The following is a 20,830-nucleotide window of genomic DNA, read 5'->3' as shown; positions in this document are numbered from 1 at the left end:
CTGTTCTCCTGGTCTACACACTAGCGCCATCTATTGGCACCAGCTGGCTAAAGACTTCAAATAACCATTCCATTCTTCCAGCGCTCAAGTGCTAAAAGTTGATCATTGATGGAGACTGTTGGTGTTTTTTTGCAAAGGGGGAGGCAGATCTGCACAGTTAATTTCACTGGTGGAATGTTTATAAAGAGCAAGCTTGATTTACAGGGTTACTTGATAGCCTCAGAGGACTGATTTAACCAGGACAGAGAAATTCACGTTGTTAGCTAGTCATAAAAGTGACAAGTATATAGACTTGGGTTAGCCATTATTTGGCTAGACATCAAATATTGTTCCTCACTGTGGAATTAAAAACAAACATTTGACAAAATATTTGATTTAACCGATAATGTTTGCAAAAAAAAAATTGCAACAATCATTCGCATAAAAAATTAAGAAAGAAAACCTCCATTGATGAAAATTTCAGAATCAGTCAGCAAAATGCTTAACTTGACTGAGGATGCCAGTAGGCCAGGCTATCTGGTACTTAACAGCACTCTCTTTCCTTGAATAGTCATGTACGTAGAACTGGTGCTTTCTAAGGCATCCCCATAGAACAAAGGTTCTTAGCTTTGTTTTATGTCACATATCTTTTTGGGCACTCTGGTTAAACCTATGGTCCCTTGCTCAGAATAATGTTTATAAGTGTACAAAATAAAATACATAGGATGACCATGGAAACTAATCATATAGAAAGTTATCAAAATAGTTTTTAAAAAAATTTCACAGATTGGGGCAGCTAGGTGGCACAGTGGATAGAGCACCAGCCCTGGAATCAGTAGGATCTGAATTCAAATACGGTCTCAGACCAGACACTTGACACTTACTAGCTGTGTGACCCTGCGCAAGTCACGTAATCCCAATTGCCTCGCCAAAAATAAATTCACAGAAATAGAAGTCTCCGTGGAAAGAGCACTAAATTAGGATATAAAACATGTGGCTTCAAATCCATGCACTGCCATTTACTACCTCTATGATTACAGGTAAGTCATTTTACTTTGCCGTCCCTCATTTTCATCATCTGTTAAATGAAGGAGTTAGATGGCATGATCTCTAAAGTCTCTTGCAGTTTTAAGATTCCATAGGTCTCTAAGTCTATGGTCCTTGTGCTTCTGTTGGCTTGAAAATTTGCTGATATTGATCAATCCATTTAGTAGTCATCCTGGATGTTGGACTATTCCACTCATGGAATAATAGTAAATGTTTTAGTCTTGCCATAAGAAAATCTGGGTGCAAAGGTTGGCATTATCACTTAGTATCATGGATTTAGTCATGGAAGAGATCTTACTTAGTCCAATTCCTTCATTTTACAAATATAATAGAGGTTTGAGGTGAACTCGCATTCAAAGATTTGTAGAACAGAGAGAAAAAGATTACGCAAATGAGATATTTGTAAAGCACTTTGCACAGTGCCTGATACACAGTAGGTACTTAATAAACTGCTTGTGCCTTTCCTCTTCTCCTACCCCTCCCTTTCACCGCTGAGAGCCAATAGTGACTATTGCAGTCTTTGAGAACAGAAGGTAGACTTGAATCATGCCTGGGAAATTAATTCAAGGTCTTCTTAAAAGAGACATACACAGTTTGTGAGAGAGAAAATTAAAGGAAGGAGTAGGGTTTTTAAGAGCAGCAGCAGTAGCAGTAATGGGTGTTAGCCTTCACAGCTCAGATGTAAACTAAGCCATAAAGAATTAGTAGCCTAGCAGCAACAGGCAAAAAAGAGAACCTGAGAGAATGAAAAGAGAATGCAAAAGGAGAGCCCCGATGCCATAGAAAAGGGAAAGGTCAAGGAGGGCCATCAGCCTACCGTGGGATATCTTGGGCTGAAACTACCAACTGTGCCCATATCAGCCTGGACAAGGGGAAGAATACGAAAGGTCTGCTCTTTCCCCAAGTTCTACCTCTCCCCTTCTGTCTGTCCCACAACTCCGCTAGTATATTCTGTTGCTTTAAAAAAAAAAAAACCTAAACATTTCCTACATCCTGAATTTTGCCTCATACATAAAGAAGCCAGAGGTTAGCTGGAGATAAATTTAAGATATGGCAGAGAACTAAGTCTCTGCCTCAATGTTAGGAATTTTCCTAACTGGGTTTTCTCAGCAACTGTTATCAGATTCCCAACTTTCATCTAACAAAACTCCATAAAGTAGCAGAGGAGGCAATCCTATGGACCTGAGGGATTTGCTCCCTTGGTTTAAAAAAAAAAAAAAAGAGCTAATTGTTGTAACATGAGTGGCTGAATAAATCTCCAGAGAGAAAGGGGTGGAGAAGAAAGAGTTCTGATGAATACCAGCTGGCCAACTGTACCTTCCATAGCAACATTCACAATCACAGTATTTATACAACAAGGAAACTGAGGCCTAGAGAGATTAAATGCAGAATCACATAGGTAGTAATTGGAAGAGACAGGATTTTAACTCCTTAGGTCTTCTGGCTTCAAATTCAATGTTCCATCTACTGTATCACTAGTCATGTGACTATCTGAACCTCACTTTCCTCATCATCCAGAGCACATACATAGCTTTTTCTCCTGTGAGAAGAGGAAGAGAAAGAAACAAGCATTTATTAAGTGCCTACTATGTACCAGGCACTGTGCTAAGCACTGGGGATATAAAAAGAGGCAGAAAAAAGTCCATGTAGGTTAATGGTGGGAGGCAACATGCTAACAAATACATACAAAACAAGGTATATATAGGATAAATAGGTAATAATTAATAAGGAAAAGCCAATGAAATTAAGAGGGCTTAAGGAAGGCTTCCAGTAAAATATAGGATTTTAGTTAAGATTTAAAGACAGAGAGGTGATTAGGTAAAATGGAGGAAGGAGGGAGAGCATTCCAGAGACAACCAGAAGAAATGTCTGGAGCTGAGAAATGGAATATCTTGTTTGTGGAACAGGCAGGAAACCATGGTCACTGAACTGGAGAGTAAGGTGTAAGAAGACTGGAAAAGTAGGTCATGAAGGATTTTAAATGCCAAACAGAGCATTTTCTATTTGATCCTGGAGATAATAAGCAGCCTATTATTGAATAAGGGGTGAGAGGCACGACCTCAGACCTGTGCTTTAGGAAAATCTCTTTAATGGCTAAATGGATGATGGAGTGGAATGGGGAAAGATGAGGTAGGCAGATTGCAAGAGCCCAGGCATGACATAATATGGACAGAGTGGTGGCAGTGTCAGAGGGAAGAAGTAGAAATATTCAAGGGATGTTGCAAAGGTGAAATCAACAGGTGTTGGCAACAGCCTGGATATGGGGGGTGAGGAGGTAGAGAAAGTGAGGAATCCAGGATGACCCCTAGATTATGAGCTTGAGGGACTGGGAGGATGGATATTGCCCTCTACAATGAAGGAAGGTAGGAGATGCAGAGAGGGTCTCAGGGAAAAGATAACGACTTCTCTTTTAGACATATTGAGTTTGAAATATCTACAAGACATCCAGCTCAAGATGTCCGAAAGTTAGCTGAGATTAAAATCTGAGATTGAAAGCCAATGAAGAGTTCTCAGAATAACGTTTTTTAAGTGCACAAAATAAACTCAAAATGACAAAGGAAAACAATTTATTGAAATACAGTTATCAAAACATAATCTTTTTTAAAACAAGTTCACAAACCTCATGTTTAAAACTTACCTTGTGAATTCATTCTGGATGGCCTGATTAAGAACGTACTCATGACGGGAAATTTTTCCAAATATGATAAATAAAAGTAGAAACAACATTATTATATATGTAAAAAAGTTTCTGTGGGGAAAAAAACAAACAACAACCAGCTATTATTTTGATGAATAATAATAATAGCTACAACAGCAATAATACTCAAAAAAAATAACAATAGCTAGCATTTCCATAGTGCTTTAAGGTTTGCAAAGTATTTTACAAATATCTCATTTGATTCTCACAATACCCCTATTTTAGTTGCTATTACTATTCCATTTTACAGATGAGGTTCCTGAAGTAAAGGTTAACTGGTTACACTAGAGGTTTAATTTGAACTAAGCTCTTCCTAATTTCAGGTCTAGAATTTGAGCTGCTATGCTACCAAGCTCCCTCTAATACTTGATCAATTTCAGTTTTGAAAAACTCTTTATACCAAGATTATTCCAGTCTCAAAACAATTCTGTAAGGTAGGTATAAGGTATGAATCATTGATTTCTTTTACAGATGAGGTAACCATGACTCCAAAAGTTGGGATGATTTGTCAATGGTCACAGATCTAGTAAGTATTAAAGATGAAATTTGAACTTCCTGACTCTAAGCACATAACTATATAGAACCATATTATCATAACTTCATGAAACTGACTAAGGCATAGTGGAGGCTATATCCATATGATTGAAATCGTGGATCCTTGAAATATTAAACTAAATTAAACTCATATACTTATAAATGTTTTAGGAGTATGCAAATAACTACTAAGCTAATTTGCTATTAGATAGACAAGAAATACAACTTCTCTTTCAGGGGGACTTGTATGAGCTCTATAGACTGTTTTCAGTGGGAGAATCCAGAAAGGTTGTTGCTCACAGCTGTCTGCTTTTCAGTTTGTTGGAAGAAGAAGAAGAAGACGAAGAAGAAGAAGAAGAAGAAAAGAAGAAGAAGAAGAAGAAGAAGAAGAAGAAGAGGAGGAAGAAAAAGAAGAAGAAGAAAAAGAAAAATTTACTTTGTTCCTTAAGGATTGAAAAGTATTTACATGTACTTATAGGGCAAAGGAAAGAATACTACATTTAGATTCAGAAAAGCTGGATTTAAATCTTACCCCTGCCACTTACTACCTCTGTGATCCTAGGCAAGTCACTTTGCTGCCTGGGCCTCAGTTTCCTTATCTATCAAATAAGGGGGTTGGACTAAATGACCTCTATGGTGTATTTCATCCAACTTTAAATCTATACTCCTATGGTAGTAAATATAGAAAAGGTAGTACACCAGGTATAATCATCATCATCCTCGTAATTAAGTCTTAATTCATAGATTAAGAAATTGAAATTCAGAGATTAAATGATTTTACTTCAATCAGAGAAGTATTACAGTATGTCTCAGAGGCAGGATTTAAGCCAGGTCACTCCTTACTCAAGTATCTTTCCAGTGTTTTCCAGTATACTATGTTGTCATAAAGGTAATTGGTAATTCCTACTTGAGGTACAGCTAATCAGGAATCAAAGAGCACTGCATGTGGCATCTTTCTCAGGGTTTAGTATTTAGATGCTATGAGGTATTAGTAAGTCTTTCTTTCAGCCAATGGAGTGAAATACTAATGATGGAAAGTCAAGAGTTATAAAATAGGGTGGGGAGAAATATTTGGGTTTTTCTTTACGTTTGTGGAAATCATATATCATAAGCCTACTTCTGCCCATGCATAATGCCAGCTTAGAAGGTTCATAGGATTTAGAACCTTAAAGATAATCTAGTCTAACCCTCTATTTTTATAGATAAGGAAAGTGAGGATAATTTGGGAAATTTGATATTTGGAGGACTAAACTATAATACAGGTAATTTGATTTAGGAAAAAGAACAGAATGTTACCTTATCATTGTTTGGGATTCTGTTTTACCTTAACAAGTTGGTAGAAATCATTGTTTTCAACTCGTCTTTCAATTAGTAATTTTCTACATTTGCCTCCTTACAAATGATCATGATGTATTTTAGATCTGGTCTTTGAGGGGCCCTACAGAAATTCAGGAGCAGAGAAAGACTAGCCTCAACTTTGACTTCCTTCCTCTACTCTTAATTTAGTGTCCGCTCTGTGGAGCAATCTCAAGGGTTCTGATAACAACTCTTTCTGAAAATTACAACATTGGATTGCCTGGAACCTGGATCATTCTTACTGTGACAGAGTATGACTTCACATCATTCTATCTTCACCTCTCCCCAAAATAATTTTTATTTGGATGACCTTGCCTAGTTTTTCTTCTCTCTCAGTGCCCTTTGGATATCTGGGATATAGCTTTTAGGCAGCTGATCTGGAGTCTCAGAATTCCATCTAGGCCACTTGCTGACACACTTCCAATAAACACTGTCCACCAATAAAACCACGACATTTCTCTTTGGAAAAAACTATTTTGAGAATTTTTTTCATATTAGAATGGAGACAATGACATCCCACATTAGACAAGCAACATTGACTCTCATTTCTATAGTACTTCTAAGGTTTACAATGCCCTCTCTTCCCTAGGAGCCTTTAGGTAGGTGATACAAGTATAATCTTCCTCCCACTAACCATTTTATAAGAGAGGAAATCAGTAAAGTGAAGTGACCATGCCCATGGTCTCACAGCTGCTAAGTGCCTAGGATTTGAACCCATATCTCCTGATCTCCAGTCCACTGGTATGTGTGCTAAACCACAACTGCCTCTCCACAGTAAGTAATGAAGTAGTTTTGAAAGAAAGATGATTAAGGCTGGTAACTACACGACATACTTAAACTTCAAATGTTTTATTTTGGGGCAACAATTGATCATTGTTTATTCACAAGCTATTTTGGAGAGATTAACTTGAAAGTTGTTAAGATGAAAGGAAATGGCTTCAGAGAAATCAGTGATACATTTTTTTGTTGTTTGTTTGTTTGTTTGTTTTTAAAAGGCAGCATTTCCAAGAGGGATGGAGTGAGTTTGGAAGAAGGAGGAAACAATTCTACTCTTGCACTTTAAAGTTAGAAATGAACTTGTACCAGAACATTTGAGTAAAGAAAACTGAAAGAAAGACAGGCTTCTCCAACCTTCTTGCTGTTTGTAAGAGGACTTCTTTTCTGATTCTCCCCCTGGCTTCTTTCAGTTGGGCTGGAGTTGGTGGGTGAATCCATTGTAAATAACGTGCTCTTTGACGGGCCACTAGTATCTGTCAGAGAGAAATGGACTATTCATTAATCATGGTAGAAGAAAATGAAAGAATTACCCAGCATTCTGTCCAAACCAAGAAATGAAATCACCATAAGGTTGTATATTTCACCTTATAATTTAACAATACTCTCCCATTGATTCTATGGTCATGAACTATGGAACACCACCAACTTGAAAGATTATATGTATTATACGTATACAAAATTATATGTAGGTGGCATGCCAAGGATTAAAATACTGAAGACTTCATTTTCTATGTTTGGGGTGCTGAGAGAATTCCTTACTGGGAGAACTTCTTTGAATTTCATTTTCCATGAGGCTATATGTCTAGCTGCATTACTGCATTACTAGCCAAGCATTAGTAGGAGAGAACTTGGTAGAGAGTCTACTGGGAGGTAGGAGAGGTAGTTTACTTTAAAAGTAGAGAGTCCAGAGCACAAGCATTGGTGAAGAGGGAAAGGCAAGCATGGAGCTAAAACTAGAATGGAGAATTGAAGGAGAAGCATGTGTACTATGACATACTAAGCACTAAATATACTAAGAGAAGGACCCAGTAATCCCAGCAGAGTCCTAATGGCTTTGGAGCTGCTACAGCAGATCCCCTGCCTGCCCAAAGGGGCTTCAGTAGATCTCCAACTTGTTCTGAAAGGCTCCCACAGAGCTCCAAAAAGCAGATAGCATTGAAACTTAAGCTTTTTACCTCCTGACAAGTGATTCTGTAGGCAACCATCCTTTACACAATAAAAATCTTCACCTTTACTCCTTGTTTGTAACACATTACAGTTTACTTATGCCTTATTATACTTAAGATACTTACTTGTATCTTTTCATTACTTTTAGGTGATTTTTCCATTTTAATTTTTCTGAGGCTATACTGTTTTAGAACTTCGAGCCATACGACAACATCAGAAAAAAAATTGTATTAAAAAGATTTTAAACACATTAAAGACTACAATGTCTAACTGGCAAATAAGTTGCAACATCTGAAACTAATGATCAAGTGATATTCGGGAAAAACAAGCAAAGAACAACTTCTGGGGGTGTGGTGGAGATGGGAGAAAAGTATAACGCAACTTAATGAACATAATATGCAATGTTCAATCTGACTGTAAGCTTCTTGAGGGCAGATTTTACATCTTCTTTTATATCTACCATATTAATCACTAAAGAGCTATGTATACATATATATGTATATATATATATATTTTTAAATCCATTATTTCATTTGTTTGAGTATGACCTTCACTGAGGAAGTCTGCAACTCCTCCATGTCTTAGTAGATGATGGTTTCATTAATTGCTTTGCTACCTCCACCCTTCTTCTCCTCCCCTCCCCCAATAGCTCCTAGGTGGTACAATAGGCAGCTAGACGGCACAGTGGATAGAGTCAAGGGCCTGGAGTCAGGAACACCTGAGTTCAAATCTGGCATCAGACTCTTATTAGCTATGTGACCCTGAGCAAGTCATTTAATCTTTCCCTCAGTTTTCCCACCAGTGAAATGAGAACAACAACAGTACCTACCTCACAGGGTTGTTGTAAAGAGCAAATAAAATAATATTTGTAAAGTGCTTAACACAGTGCCTGGCTCATAGTGGGCGCTATATAAATGGTTATTCCTCTCCCACCACCTTCTTTCCTCACAAGCTCCCCAAAAATTAGCAGGTAGAAATTTTCAGTTGATGACCGCCATCAAACTTAGATTGGCAGGTCTGCAGAAGATGGACAGCTAACACCTGGCCCATCATACTCAACGCCTTTCTAGCTTGGGGAGATCTGATGTTTTCACTCCGAGGATGAGACATCAGAATGAGACTTTCCAAAAGGACTGTGCATATAAATCTAATAAATGCCTGTTGACAGAATGAATGATTTTCCCATGTGTAAATTAGAATAGTACTAGTCTCAAAGAACATGTGCTTCATAGAGTGCCATTTTTATAGCCAGGAAGTGGATTAGTCAGTCATTCAGCTCATCATATTGTAATATGTTCACCAACTTGAATTCATTCTCAGTATTCTTTGGGGGAAAAACATATGGATGAGTTTTCTGCATTTGTGCATAATTTATCTTTTATGTATTTGTGTTGGAAGAAGTAGAAGACATCAATAAGCGTTTCATTATCTTCCAAAGCAAAAATCTAAGTCTAACTCATAGAATATTTTTGGATAAGTATCATAAGAAGCAAAAATAGTCACATTTGCTTGATAAAACCTAATAATAACTCAATAATAATGATAAATAATAATTATCACTCCCATTGAGATAATTCTTTAAGGTTTATAAAGCCCCTACAGAGTTAAATGTCTTACTTTTTCAAAGTCAGCTGCAGTGTTGGGAGTGCAACAGTATGAAGGGTACAGGGCACGATTCTTGGAAAGATGACGCAATTCATATTCAAGGTTCTTGGTTGCATCATATAATGCCTTAATAAAGAAACCTTTGTGGTCTCTTTTTCTCCAAGCTAGGGCCAACGCCGCAGCGAATATCTGGAAAGAAAATCACAATGTAACTTATAGCCAAGTCCATTTGGTTTGTTACCTTTCTCTACATAAAAACTCCTTTCTGTTCCCAGGCCAGAAATGGCTCTCAAGTTTTAGGTTTAACTAAGCCCTTTTCATAGAAATAATAATGGCAAGCAGCACAAGGAGAAACACAATAGTTGAAATGTCTTCATTTATTATCACTCTAATCGTCTTGGGGTCTCCAAAACTCCTGTCCCTTAAAATGTGCAGGAATTGTGCACATTATTCTCAATTTAGGACAAGGAGGCCTGTGGCAATCCTAAGAAAGTTTTTACCAAAAAACTCTATAGACAGTTTCTTAGGATTATAGGCCAGGCTCTGACCTAGAAGTGGAGTTAGCTCAGAAGTCATTGACAGGATACAGAGCTTCCGCTGACCTTAATACACAAATTTATCAAAGACTCCTCCCTCCCTGTGGGGCAAGCAGTGCCCAGACCTCAAAGCCACATAAACACAAGTTAGGCACATGAAAGCATCATGCTTTATAGGTTTCCTTTCCTGGAGAAATGTTCTATGGTAAATTAAAAAAAAAAAAAAACTCACATACAGGAAAAACACTGAGACCCTGGACCACAGGAATCATGCTGTTTACTACTACAAAGTTGCCACCAAACTCTTCCTCTTAATCCTCTAGCAATTCACCTTTTGTTTTTATAGTTATCACAAAGAGGATAATCTAAGCAAAGCTACCAGCAGTTAGTTTGTTTCTTCCATTTAAATAGCTGATGACCCACGGCTATATATTCCTCTGGGTGGAAACATCAGCACCTGCAATTTGTGCGAACAACTGTTGCTCTTCCCCTTGTCTTTTTTTTCCCTTTCCCTGTAGTAATAACATTTATGACTATAGCTCCGATCTTGGATTATCTCTGCTACAATGAGGATGATGTATGGAGAAAAAAATGAAATTCACAGATAATCCCAATAATTTAACCAATTCTTTCAAACTCCTTTCAAAAAACTTTTTTTTAACATGGCAATAAAGATTCTGACTCTCTTCCACTATGAAGCCCAAGACCCATAATTTCTAAGATGCCTTATATATTTAACAGTAATCCAACCAACCTTATACTTGTGATGTATGTGTAATGATTTTATCTGTGTATTTGTTGGGCAGCTTGGTGATGCAGTGGATAGAGTGACAGGTCTGAAATCAGAAAGACTCATCTTTCTGAATCTAAATCTGACCTCAGACACTTACTAGCTGTGTGACTCTGGGCAGGTCATGAACCTCTACTTGCCTCAGTTTCTTCATCTGTAAAAATAAGCTGCAGAAGGAATTGGTAAACCACTGTAGTATCTATGCCAAGAAAATCTCAAATGGGGTCACCAAGAGTCAAAAACAACTGAACAATAACACATATTTGTTATTTTATAATACATGTCAGTCTCTCCTCTTAGATAATAGATCATGCGATCACAGATTTGGAGAAAGGATCTCAAGAGTCATCTAGTTTAGCCCTTTCATTTCACAGATAAGGAAACCAAGGCCTAGAATGAGGCCACAACACCAAAGATCATCATTAGCCAGTTGCAAAGTGTAGGAACTCAGTAAAGTCTTAAGAACCGGCCAAAAACATAAAAAGTGCTTGGTCTGAATTTTCCTTCCTCTAACTACTCTTGCCTCCATCCCCAAAGCTGTTTGTTAGTATCTACAGATTTGTTTATATGATTCATGATGGATAATCACGGTAATGATGATGGTGAGTCTAATTGTTTTATTAACGAAAGGAAACCATTTCAGTAACTTTCTTTTTTTTTATGTACTAAAGGAAACTATACTGATCTGGGGGGAAAAAAAAGTAATTTCTATTCAACAAGGGAGTTGTCTATTTCCTGATCATTCCTACACTTAGCACAGTGCCTGGTACATAGTAGGTGCTTAATAAATACTTATTGATTGATCGATTGACTTTTGGCTTACTATTATCAGGTCCATTTTTTTTTGTTTTTTTTTTTAACAACAAACACAGCAATTAGAATGTTTCTTACCACAAGTGGCTGGGCAACAAAAATACAGCCCACAATGGAAAAGAACACTGAATGGATCCACTGGATACACTCTGAAGAACCAAACCTGTATAAGGGGATAAGAATAGAACTGTATTTTGTGATCTTCAAAATCAGTTTTCTTCTACTTCCACAGTTTAACTAATTTTTTATTGCTTCTATGATGGAAATTGAACAATGGATTCAGGGTCCTCATGAAAAGCCCCACTTACTCCATGAGTCTCTTCCCCCTGCTAAAAGTGATCCCCTTGATTTCAAATGAGCCAGAATATTTTTATAATTTGATCCTTAATTTTCCTGCTACACACCTGCAGATTCATTCTCAATACATATCTCCCAAGGGACATGGATGAAAGCAAACTCTGAATGGAATATATTTAATTGTAAAGTCTATGAGGGGGTGGGGCACTGCTTTTATCTAAATGTTTTATTATGCCTAGCATGGTACTTTGCACACAGAAAGTACTTATTAGTATCTGTTTAGTAGACTAGAATCAAACTCTATAGTAACATTAATGTTAATTAATAATTAATGCTAATTTGACAGAATTATAGAACTGGAAAGGGTCTTAGCTAGTAACTAGTTTGGACCCCTTATTTTATAGAAAAAGAAACTGAGCCAGACAGGTTAAATGACTAACTTTCTGCCACCCAAAGTAACAGAACTGGAGACTACCAAAGTGCCAAAGACAATCCTCTTTTCCCTAAACAATACTGCTCTCTTTAGGTGTATTTTGGTATGATAATTAGTGAACTATTGAGGGATGCCCTCAGTATTCTAGTCAAACATATACCCTCTCCAAAAAAGAAAAAAAGTGAATAGGATGCTAACCTGAAAATTCAGCAAAGTAGTAACACATTATCTATAATGCCTTTTGAGCAAATAATTTGATAATATACACCCAAAATGTAGCTTATTGTTTCATGGGGTTATAGATGAAAAACTGGAAGGGAATTCAGAGATTATATAGTCCGAACCCCTCATTTTGTAAATGAGGAAACTAAGACTGAGGAAGTTACTTGCCCAAAGTGACAGAGATCATGAGTGTCAAAGGTGGGAATCTGAACCTACGTCCTTAACTCCAAAGAGAGTGCTCCTCTCACAGTACCACTCTGGCTCAAAGCAGTTATTATGATTTTAGAATTTCCACTGTGTCAACCATTTGAATGTCTTTCCTAATTTCTAGCTTTATCATTTTAGATATTCAGCTAGAGAAAAGTTTTATAGACTTCAGATTACCTAAATAATGGGTAATTTATATTATTTTTTGTTCCACCAATTCCCTTGACCTATTGTTTATCTATAATTGTTATATTATTAGTAATGAAGAGTCATGTTGGAGCATTAAATCTGGGAGAAAGTGTAATGATCCAATCCAATACCAGACCAGATGATTGCTATCATTTAAAAAAGCATATTTTACCTTTTTATAATCAGAAAGGTAAAATTATCAGGTTCTGTCTCAAAGTGGAAAGAGAAAGGATATGATAGAAATCTACTGTGGATCTGTTTAATTACCAGACAGTGTTCTCTTTACTCAGAACTGGCAGTAAATAAATCAGTTCTGTGTTCTGGGAAAAGGGCCAGTCTCTGATTCTGTGAAACTTGAGATATTTCTGCACATCTTTCTGCTGCGAAGCATAATGATGTTTGCACCATTCTCCTTTCTCAAAAGGCCTCCTCAGAGGGTTGCATTTTGCAGACATTCACACAGCCCTTTGCAGCTGCGACCTGTAAACTATGCAACTTAGCAATTTGAACACCTACTCCTAAAACTTCCTATGGGGTTCCATGGGATATAACAATTGGTTTTTGTTATTTAAAACGAGGGTGATTTATACCGTTGAAAATGTCACTGGTTCACCATAAACTCTTTGCATTCAAAGTCATTATCAATCTGGCTGCATCCCATCTTTCCAGCCTCATTTCACAGTACTACATGACTCTATGCTCCCTTTCTGGGCTTATTAACATTACCCCCCTTTATATATTTTACCATCTAGCCAAACTGGACTTTAAGTTTCTCACACGTTACATTCCATCTCCTTTCTCTATGACTTTACATAGTTCATTCCCCCATGCCTGGAATGTCCTCCCTCCTCATCTCCCCTTAGAATTCCTGGTTTCCTTCAAAACTCATTTCAAAGGCCACTTGCCACACAGGCCTTTCCTGATTTCTCCAACACCTGATTCCTCCCTGACAAAAATCATATCATTTTAATCTTGTATATACCCATATGTGCACATTTTGTCTCCCCCAACAGAATAAAAGTGCTTTTAGAAGGGCAGGGTCTGCTAAATTTTTGTCCTTATAGCTCTAGTGCCTAGCTACAATGCTTGGCATTGTATATCTTTTATAGGCAGCTGGGTGACAAAGTGGCTAGAATGCTGGATCTGGAATCAAGAAGACCTGAGTTCAAATCTGGCCTTTGAATTTAATGCTCCAACATGACTCTTCATTACTAGTGATATAACAATAATAGATAAACAATAGGCCAAGGGAATTGGTGGAGTGAAAAATAATACAAATTACTCATCATTTAGGTAAATATTTCTTGGATCTATGACTTTGGCTTACTAGCTATGTGACTCTGAGGAAATCACTTAACCTCTACCTCAATTTCCTCTTCTATAAAATGGGATGAATAATAGTGCCTATCTCCCAGGGTTGTTACAATGGTAAAATGAGAAAATATTGTGAAGTGCTTTGCAAACCTTCAAGTTCTATATAAATGTTAATGATTATAATAATTATGAGGACAATGACAATGACTACAAGGACGACAACAGGACAATGAATACTACTACTACTACGACTATTTATTACTGTGACTACCACTACTACTGCTACCACTCCGGCTGAATTGGATTATCTTCATGCATTGTGCTCCAGTCTCTTCTTACCATCTCCCTCCGCCATTTTGACCCCATACTCCAATTTATTGAAATTACTGTCCTCCAAGCTTCCTCCATGACATCGTCTCTAATCACATCTTAGTTAAATCTCTCACAGCACACTTTTTGTCATCACCTATGTACTTTATCATTTTCGAACTTATAATTATTTTGTGAACATACCTAACCCTACCATAAGATTAAAGGCACATTGATGGCAGGAACTATGTAATTCTCCATCTATCCATTCCTTACACCCAGCAGAGTGTTTAATAAATGTTTACTTATATTGAAAATTATATGCATATAATATAGAAAAGCTAAGAGAAATAATAGAATTGTTTATATATTTATATTTTAAAATTTTATATAGTGGTTTTTCTTCAGGTAGCCATGTTAAGTTCTAAAGCTGCTCTAAGGGTTGGTTAGGACATATACTTGGTAGGTCCAGAGAATGTATGCTAAATCAGACCCACAGGGATGGATTGTGTTATTTGGAGTGTACTTCGGGCCTTACCTGTATCCTAGAAGTCCTGTCACCAATCCACAAGCCATAGAAACTAGCCCACAAGTGACCCAAGCCACATAGGACAACCAAAGAGGAAGAACAATCAGTTTTCGAGGAGCAGGTTCTTCTAACCCGTTGCAGGGTTCTAAGAAGAAGACCACAAAAAATACATTCCGTAAACAAAATACAAAATACATTTTCTAGCAGATCATTTTGAAAACATTTCAGACAGTAGACATTTCAATTTGGGTATTGGAAGGCATAGATTGCTGGACCTGGACTAAGATCTGAATTCAAATATTGCCTCAGAAACTTATTAACTATGTGACCCTGGGCAAGTCACTTAATGTCTCTCAGTCTCAGTTTTCATAACTGTAAAATGAGATTATAATAGTGCCTACCTCACAGAAGATCAAAAGAGATTATGTATATAGATATCACTTTGTAAACCTGAAAGTGCCATATTAATGGCAGCTATCATGATTATGATTAATCATTATAATTCATCATTCGTTATTTTCCTACTAGCTCAATGATGCTTTAAAAATGAGTGATTTTAATTTATATTGAAACTGTTTTCGCTTATGAGCACAAGACCACATATTTTGACTAAGAAACCTCAGAAGTCTTAGAATCTATCTAGATATTTTGCCTGGTGTTTAACTTGAGATCATTGCTAAATGGTGCCCCTTCAACCATGCAGAAGCTCTCAGAAGTCCCCCCTCACGACCATTTTCAGATAAACAATCATGGTTTTGACACATATGTACCTGATTTTAGGTTATTCTTTCCTTGCTTTGATTGGCAGTCTTAAAGATGAAGAAGACTACATATGTGTATATATGTACAGAGTCTCCCAAAAGTCTTAGCATAGTTTTAAGCCAGGAGTGGGGAACCTGCGGCCTTGGCCCTCTAGGTCCTCAAGTGTGGCCCTTTGACTGAATCCAAACTTCACAGAACAAATCCCCACAATAAAAGGATTTGTTCTGTAAACAAAAGGTGCGACCTTTTGAGTGAGTACAAGTTATACAGAACAAATTCTTTTATTAAGGGGATTTGTCCTGTGAAGTTTGGATTCAGTCAAAGGGCCACACTTGAGGACCTAGAGGGCCACAGGTGGCCTCGAGGCCACAGGTTCCCCACCCCTGGTTTAAGCTTTTAAAGCTTAAAATTCATTAAGATTAACTAAATTCAGAAAATATCATTCAGAAATCATTATATTACATTATTCAAATATGATTACATTATATTCAGATATACAGATTAACTACATTCTTGGGTACTAAAAGAACTAGTTGAAGACATTTGACATTGACATGAAGACAGATGTTTGAGAATATGTGGGAAAAGAGTATAAATACTACAAAACTGGAGAAAATTTTGGTTGTAAAAGAGGACTATACGCTAGAGACCAGTGAGCTTGACTTAAATTGCTGGGGAAATTCTAGAATGGATAATTAAAGAGATGGATAGTGAATATTTAAAAGAAGGAACAGTGATTATACAAACAGTCATCAAGGCTTCATCAAGAATAGGTGATAATGCCAAACTAACCTTATTTCCTTTTTGAATGGGGTAATTAAGCTGACAGCTGAAGGTCAATATGGTAAATACAATTTACCTTGATTTTAGCAACACATTTGATAAAAGTATCTCAACCAATTCTTGTGGAAAAGCGGAGAGAAGTGAATTGGAACATAATACAATGAGATGAGTTCAGAATGGTTGAATGGCCACATTCAAAAAGTAGTCTTTAATGGTTCAATGTTGACTTGGCAGGAGTTTTCTAATGCAGCGTCCTAAGAATCTGTGCTTGACCCTGTGTTGTTTAATATTTTTAACAACGACTTGAGTAAAAGCATAAACATCACACTGGTCACATGCAGATGACATCAATCTTGAAGGGAACACTAACACACTGAAAAAGTCAGGATCCAAAAAGATCTTTCATTGGGTTGAATCTAATAAGGTAAAATTCAATCCAGATAAATATAGTCTTACACTTGGGTTCAAAACATCAATTTTTACCAGTATATTAGGGGAGGTAGGATTTGATAGCAGTTTGTCTGGAGAGGCGTTAGTGTGCTGTAGATTTCAAAATAAAACTAAACTAAACAAAAGCTAATGTGATCTTGGGCTGCACTAAGAGTGGGATCACTTCCAGGAGGATGAGGTGATAGACCTGTACTCTAGTCAAGCTACATCTGGAGTGTTATGTTGAGTTTTGGGCACCACTATTTTAAAAGCATATTGATAGGCTGGAGAAGACCCAGAGGAAGGCAGCCAGGATGGTGGAAAGTTTTGAATCTGTCATATGAGAATCACTTGAGGAATTGAGGATATGATAGCTATCTTCACATATTTGAAAGACTGTCACTTAGAAAAAGATGACTAGATGTGTTCTGTTTTGGCCCCATGGGGTAGAATCAGGAGCAATAGGTAGAAATTTCAAAGAAGCAACTTTGGGTTTGATGTCAGAAAAACATTCCCTAAAAATTATAGATGTTTAAGAGTGAAATGGGCTGCCTCCAGAAGTGGTAGGGTACCCCTCACTGCAGGCCTCAAAGCAGAGGCTGAATAACCATTTGTCAGGCATTTTACAGAAAGCATTTATTTTGAGTATAGGTTGGGCTACTGTAGACTGTCGCTGATACAGGAATGTGCTGGCACCATCTCTAACTGGCTGGTGAGATTGCTAAATTTTCAGTGTGAGCAATGACACCTCAGAAATATTCAAAAGCTAAAAATCAGGACTTGATTTATTGTTTTGCTAATTGTCTAGACTTAAAAAAGTGATGAAGAAAACATTCATTATGCAGATTAAACTTAAAAGTGTGGTATGCTTATAGTTTCATTTTGTTTCTTGGAGAGCTGGGTATTAAATATTTACAAGCATACCCCCAAGTCTAAATTCTGTGCTGTGATAAGCAAATCACACAGGTTTTTCTTAAGAGACTTTGAGAAAAACAGGGGGAAAAATCATTGCAATATATGACTATTCAAAAATTTTATAGGCTTTCTAGGGCCTCTTGTCATATATAATAAACCATTATTAAAAATGCCAACCCTCTCATTTTAACAAAAGAGGCAACTCCAAAGAAACCTAAACATTTTTTTAGTTGCTGATTAAAAATTGTCTTCAGTCACTGAAGGTATGTTTTTTTGGAAGCGGGTTTGGATCATGTATGGAACACCTGATGAGGAAAATTTTTTTCTACCAAGGATGTTCTCCAATTTCTAATCTTAGTGAATTGCTGTGGTCAAGAAGAAGTAAAATACCCAGGAAATATATGAACACAATTACAAAACACTTATCGCACAACTAAAGTCAGATCTAAATAATTGGGAAAACATTAGTTGCTCATGGGTAGGCCGAGCTAATCTAATAAAAATGACAATTCTACCTAAGCTAATTTACTTATTCAGTGCCATACCAATCAAACTACCAAAAAATTATTTTATAGAGTTAGAAAAATAATAACAAGATTCATTTGAAATAACAAAAGGTCCAAAATATCAAGGGAATTAATGAAAAGAAATGCAGGGGAAGGTGACCTAGCCATTCCAGATCTTAAATTGTATTATAAAGCAGCAATCATCAAAACTGCTTGGCACTGGCTAAGAAATAGAGTGGTAGATCAGTGTAATAGGTTAAGTATGCAAGACACAGTAGTCAATGATTATAGTAATCTATTATTTGATAAATCCAAAGACCCCAGCTTCTGGGATAAGAACTTACTCTTTGACAAAAACTGCTGGGAACACTGAAAAAGAGTATGGCAGAAACTAGGCAAAGATCAAAATCTCACACCATATACAAAGTAAAGTCAAAATGGGTTCATGATTTAAATATAAAGGCTGATACTATAAGCAAACTGGAAGAGCAAGGAGTAGTTTGCCTATCAGATTTATGGAGAACAGAAGAATTTATGACCAAACAGGAGATAGAGAACATTACACAATTACTTTGATTACACTAAATTGAAAAGTTTTTGCACAAACAAAGCCAATATGACCAAGATTAGTAGAAAATTGGGAAAGAATTTTTACAACCACTGTCTCTGATAAGGGCTTCATTTCTAAAATATATAGAGAATTAAGTCAAATTTATAAGAATACAAGTCATTCCCCAATTGAGAAATGGTCAAAGGATATGAATAGGCAGTTCTCAGATGAAGAAATTAAAGCCATCTACAGTCATATGAAAAAATGCTCTAAATCACTATTGATTAGAGAAATGCAAATCAAAACTCTGAGGTACCATATCACACTTATCAGATTGGCCAACATGACAAAACAGGAAAATGATAAATGTTGGAGAAGATGTGGGAAAATTGGAACACTAATGCATTGTTGGTGGAGTTGTGAACTGATCCAACCATTTTGGAGAGCAATTTGGAACTATGCCCAAAGGGCTATAAAAATGGGCATACCCTTTGACCCAGCAATAGCACTTCTAGGGCTATATCCCAAAGAGATCATATAATGGGAAAAGGATCCACATGTACAAAAAATTTATAGCAGCTCTTTCTGTGGTGGCAAAGAATTGGAAATTGAGAGGATGCCCATCAACTAGGGAATGACTGAACAAGTTGTGGTTTTGAATGTAATGGAATACTATTGTGCTATAAGAAATGATGAACAGGCTGACTTCAGAGAAACCTAGAAAGCCTTGTATGTTCTGATGCTGAGTGAAGTGAGCAGAACCAGGACAACGTTGTACACAGTAACAGCCACATTGTGCAATGACTAATATTGATAGACTTAACCCTTCTCAACAATACAAGGATCTAAGACATCTCCAAAGCCCTCATGATGGAAAATGCCATCCACGTACAAAGAAAGAATGATGGAGTCTGAATGCATATTGAGGCAGACTATTTGCTATTTTTTTTCCTTCTGTTGTGTTTTGTTTCCTCTTTCTGATGGTTCCTCCTTTGGTTCTAGTTCTTCCTTACAACACGACTAAGGTGAAAATATGTTTAATAGGAATGTATATGTATAGCCTATATCAGATTGCATGCCATCTTGGGGAGGAAGGTAGGGAAGGAGGGGGAGAAAAATTTAAAACTCAAAAGCTTATGGAAGTGATTGTTGATAATTCAAAATAAAAAATAAAAAATAAAAAGAAGTAAAGCAACTTGCTCAGCATCACACAACCCACATTGATTAGAGGTGGAATGTGAATCCAAGCCCCCCTGTGTCTGAGACTAACTCTCTATCCTCTACACTCAGCTGCCTCTGCACATTTTCAGTTCTTAAAAACTTATTATTGGGGCAGCTAGGTGGCGCAGAGCACCAGCCCTGAAGTCAGGAGGACCTGAGTTCAAATCTGGCCTCAGACCAAACACTTGACACTTATTAGCTGTGTGACCCTGGGCAAGTCACTTAACCCCAATTGCCTAAAAAGAAAAAAAAGTTTAAAAAAAACCAAACTTATTATTCATAGAATACTTTGCGCATTTCTACTGATTGGCTAGATGTGTCCCCATCTGGCTAGGCCATATTCCAAACAAGCCCACATGTTGTTTGATATATTCTATATATAATTAACATCTAGTTGAAAATAAACATGCATGTCTTATTAAAGTATTACTTGGGTTTAAACCTGAACTTGTCTAAATGTGTTCATTTGTCCTATTTCTCAATTGGCCTAGAACAGCTTTCTCATTTTAAAAAAAAGGTTGCATTTAAGAACATTTTCCTTTGGAACTATTCTAGGCATGAAAGATGAAACATGAAAGATAGGTACGTATTTTAAATTGTCTTGCACTATGAATTTGACCTGAGGAGCAGTTAGAATGAGCATAGGATCCTTTTGGAATAAGTCTATCAGGGCTAATGCCTTCAAAATGCCCAGAGTATCTGAGAGAGGCAGCACCACTTCCTTCTTTCTTCTCATTCTCATTTCCAAGGGAAGCCTCCAGAGTAAATTCCTCCAAGGTGTTTTGCTACAGAGAATGAGAGAGAAAAAAGAACAATGTTTATTGATATTTTAGCATCAATGGAAATGCAAACAGCAAGTCTG

The 20,830-nt window shown here is 36.9% G+C and overlaps 1 protein-coding gene across 1 annotated transcript in view; it reads right to left on the bottom strand.

Moving 5' to 3' along the window:
• The window catches only part of PKD1L1 (polycystin 1 like 1, transient receptor potential channel interacting), a 172,095-nt gene that overhangs the window by 34,064 nt on the left and 117,201 nt on the right, over window positions 1–20,830 (bottom strand). The window contains exons 41-46 of the mRNA XM_027837267.1: window positions 20,588–20,753; window positions 14,812–14,947; window positions 11,381–11,465; window positions 9,176–9,352; window positions 6,746–6,864; window positions 3,665–3,775 (exon numbers count right to left, since the gene is read on the bottom strand). Coding sequence (XP_027693068.1) covers window positions 3,665–3,775; window positions 6,746–6,864; window positions 9,176–9,352; window positions 11,381–11,465; window positions 14,812–14,947; window positions 20,588–20,753 — 794 coding nt within the window. The remainder of the gene's footprint in view (window positions 1–3,664; window positions 3,776–6,745; window positions 6,865–9,175; window positions 9,353–11,380; window positions 11,466–14,811; window positions 14,948–20,587; window positions 20,754–20,830) is intronic.

The sequence above is a fragment of the Vombatus ursinus genome, unplaced genomic scaffold (genome assembly GCF_900497805.2).
Source record: "Vombatus ursinus unplaced genomic scaffold, bare-nosed wombat genome assembly UNPS02014820.1, whole genome shotgun sequence".
Taxonomy (NCBI): Eukaryota; Metazoa; Chordata; class Mammalia; order Diprotodontia; family Vombatidae; genus Vombatus; species Vombatus ursinus.
Note: the sequence above shows the minus strand (reverse complement) of the source record. Positions and strands in the feature narration are given on the sequence as shown.